The following is a 2,987-nucleotide window of genomic DNA, read 5'->3' on the forward strand; positions in this document are numbered from 1 at the left end:
TGTTTTCTTGGAGTTAAGCATGGGGCTGCTTGCCAAAAGGTTGGTGGTTCAAAGCCACCAGCCACTTCTAGGGAGAAAGTGGTGACATTCTGCTTCTATAAAGATTTACAGCTTAGAAGTCCTCATTGAGGCAGTTCTATGCTGTCCTATAAGGTCGCTAAGAGTTGGGATAGACCCCATGAAAGTATCGCTTGTTTGTTTGTTTGTTTGTTTGTTTGTTTGTTTGTTTTGGTTTTAGAAAATCCTGCCTCTATATGAGATCCAAGCTGTGCTGGGGGAGGCAGAGGGGCTGAGGGAGGGTGCCAATGTAAGAGAGTCTGAGGCTAGAAGTTGGGCAAACACCCTAGGATTTGGACAGACTCTACCTCTTCGCATTTTCCTTTTGGACCTACCTGGTTGGATCCCTAAAGGAGCCTTAGTAGCACAAGGTGAAGTGCTTAATTGTGCATCAGAAGGTGACGTTCAAGCCCACCAGCCACTCTAAGAGAGAAAGATGTGGCAGCCTGCTTCCATAAAGATTCACGGCCTTGGAAACCCTGTGGGAGAAGTTCTACTCTGTCCTGTAGGGTCATTATGAGACAGTATCAGCATCTTAGCATGGCTCCCTTCTCCTCTGATTGGTTCCTTGGGCAACAGTGTTTTCCCAATTGGCTGGGGAATAGTGCATTTGACTCTCTCCTCCCAGTGAGCACGCCACCCCCTTCTCCAATGATCTCTCCATCTCCTCTGGATTTGCCATGCGTGTAACACTCACTTTCCTATTGGTTCTAACCCAAGTCCTTGTGCTTAGGATTCCCTCTGGATTGGTTCTTTCCATAAAGGTCCCACCCTTTGGGCTAGTGATTGGTTCCTGAAGACACTGTTGTCATTCCATTGGCCAAAAGTGGACCCATTTCCATCAGGGAGCCTTTTGTGAAAGCCAGTCTTTCTGAATCGTTCCATAGAGATGATCAATGTTCTCTTACCATGAAGATGAACCTTATTGACCAGTGGAGTGTGTATGCACACACATATGCATGTACATGAGCACTCATGAGGAATTCGGCTTCTTTCTCTCACACTTGGTAACTGAAGTCAGTGTTCTCTTCATTCTTGGACAAGAAGCCCTTGACCGCAGCCTTAACCCCTCCATGTAGTCTCCACTCGGTTCTCTCAGGATTAGACCGTTAAAGCAGCATTCTCTTCTTCTATTGATTAGGATTTGTGTCAATATCTCCTGACAACCAGTCTATAGCCGTACACATGGAAGCCCCACCTCTCTCATTTGTTCAGGGCAAAATGCCTTTATCCCCCATTGGCTAAAGGAGAGCGAAGATGTTAAGGAAATGGTTCTAAATGGTGGATACTACAGAGAGAAGGACCTTGTGGGCCTGTTTGGTGAAATTCCTCTGACCTTCCTCTTACAGGGCGATTCTGGGGGCCCCCTGGTGTGTAATGGTGTTCTGCAAGGCATTACATCTTGGGGTTCTGACCCCTGTGGGCAGCCTGAGAGACCTGGCGTCTATACCAACCTCTGCCGATACCGGGACTGGATCAGGAAGACCATAGGCAAGACGGGTTGATTCTAAGAGTTCTAGATTCTCATCAATAAATTACAAAAAAAAGAAAACAAATCAGCTTGACTCCTTGCTTGTATTTCTGCGATCTTGTGGGGAGGTGTGTTTGGGTTGGATATTTTCCAGACAGTTTTATTAGCATCTCGTCCACGTGTCATGCAATTCAATCCTTCAGTCACCTCAAGAAGAGCTGTGCACTTGTCACCCTGTTCCATTCTCGAACATTTCCTTCTTCCTTGTACTCTCCGTGATTCGTGTAAGTATTGTTATTTTTCCTAATGGTGGCCAACAGCTGGATTTTTAAGAAAAAACAAAACCAGAGACCCTCCCCTCGGTGTCAAACGAAATGTATGCCCAAATCCAGTCCAAATCAAATCCATGGGTCACATGCGAGCTGGAGGTTCCCCTTGACCAGTGGTTCTCAACCTTTCTCATGCTGCGACCCTTTAAGACAGTTCCCCACGTGGTGGTGACTCCCCCAACCATAAAATGTTGTTTCCATAAAATTACTCGCATTGCTACTTCACGGTCATTTTGCTATTGGGATGAACTAGGTGACCCCCACCCCCAAGAAATCACGAGCCACAGGTTGAGAACTGCTGCTCTAGACTCACGGAGCTGCAGGTCTTTGAAGCAGGAAGCTAGATCACAGGCTGGTGTGTGTAGAGTTGTGTGGATCCAAAACGGGCTCCCTCAGCTCCAAGGGCTGGCAGGCACATTGGCCGGCAGAAGCAGGAGGGAGGAGGGTAGAAGAAAGAAACCCGTTCTCCACAGGGTGCCTTGTGTTTATTTGACCTGTGGGGAGGCCTGTTTGGCTGGAGTTTTTTTTAAAGCAGTTTTATTAGCCAACAAGGCCACTTTACCAAGAAGACGTTATTAGGCTATGACCTGTGAATAAATTGATGTCATGCTTATCTTCTTACAAGTGCCTCGAGCTGACAAAAACCTACCCATCACAGGATGACTATGAGGTTGGCGGGGTGGTGGGGAGCATGGGCCCCCACTGGGAGTTCTGGAGAGAGCAGGACCCCCCCCAGAAGCCATCACGTCTTCCTGGGGGAGACCCCTTTTTCTGTAAAGATTGTGTTTGTGAGATAGTTATTTCCATTGAGAGAAGATATGCCGAGGTGTTCAAATGGCCAATGGGCAGCTCTGTGAAAACACTTGAAGGAGTTTATGTTTTTTGTTGAATTTTCCCAAGCTGCCCAAAGAGCCTTAGCAGCACAATGAGTCACTCATCGGGCCGCTAACCAGTCAGGAGTTCGAAACCACCAGCCGCTCTGTAAGAGAAAGATGACGTTTCTACACCCATACAAAGCCACAGTCTCAGAAACCCACCCAAAGGAGTAGCCCTCCCCTCCCCTGTAGGGTCGCCGTGAGTCAGAATGAACTCGAGGACGGTAAGTTCGGTTTGGGTGAAAGTGTTTCAAA

At 47.5% G+C, this 2,987-nt stretch overlaps 1 protein-coding gene across 1 annotated transcript in view; it reads left to right on the forward strand.

Moving 5' to 3' along the window:
* Positions 1-1,562, forward strand: part of LOC101640603 (kallikrein-8) — an 8,990-nt gene extending 7,428 nt beyond the window's left edge. The window contains exon 6 of the mRNA XM_013006694.2: positions 1,407-1,562. Within this exon, the coding sequence (XP_012862148.1) occupies positions 1,407-1,562 (156 nt within the window). The remainder of the gene's footprint in view (positions 1-1,406) is intronic.
* The last annotated feature ends 1,425 nt before the right edge of the window (positions 1,563-2,987 follow it).

This window comes from Echinops telfairi, unplaced genomic scaffold, assembly GCF_000313985.2.
Source record: "Echinops telfairi isolate 266 unplaced genomic scaffold, ASM31398v2 ScPeMD7_655;HRSCAF=1070, whole genome shotgun sequence".
NCBI lineage: Eukaryota > Metazoa > Chordata > Mammalia > Afrosoricida > Tenrecidae > Echinops > Echinops telfairi.